The sequence below is a fragment of the Bison bison genome, unplaced genomic scaffold (genome assembly GCF_000754665.1).
Source record: "Bison bison bison isolate TAMUID 2011002044 unplaced genomic scaffold, Bison_UMD1.0 scf7180017846064, whole genome shotgun sequence".
Classification (NCBI taxonomy): Eukaryota; Metazoa; Chordata; class Mammalia; order Artiodactyla; family Bovidae; genus Bison; species Bison bison.
In genome coordinates this window covers 25,652-25,890 of record NW_011476637.1, presented here as the reverse complement: position 1 = coordinate 25,890, position 239 = coordinate 25,652, and the positions used below count along the sequence as shown (strand labels likewise).

At 66.5% G+C, this 239-nt stretch overlaps 1 protein-coding gene across 1 annotated transcript in view; it reads left to right on the top strand.

Moving 5' to 3' along the window:
- Positions 1–239, top strand: part of RNPEPL1 (arginyl aminopeptidase (aminopeptidase B)-like 1) — a 14,370-nt gene that overhangs the window by 9,994 nt on the left and 4,137 nt on the right. The window contains exon 7 of the mRNA XM_010838492.1: positions 8–233. Coding sequence (XP_010836794.1) covers positions 8–233 — 226 coding nt within the window. The remainder of the gene's footprint in view (positions 1–7; positions 234–239) is intronic.

Sequence of the window (239 nt, the reverse complement as noted above, 5' to 3'; positions counted from 1 at the left end):
GAGCTGACCCCTTGCCCACCACCTGCTGCAGATCTGGTGGCTGGACCCAGAGCTGACCTACGGCAGCGCCAAGCCCTTCGTGTTCACCCAGGGCCACTCCGTCTGCAACCGCTCCTTCTTCCCATGCTTCGACACGCCCGCGGTCAAGTGCACCTACTCGGCTGTGGTCAAGGTCAGCGCCCAGCAGCACGCCCTGCCCCCCAGCTGCCACCCAGACGGCCATCTGAGAAGGCGCGCAC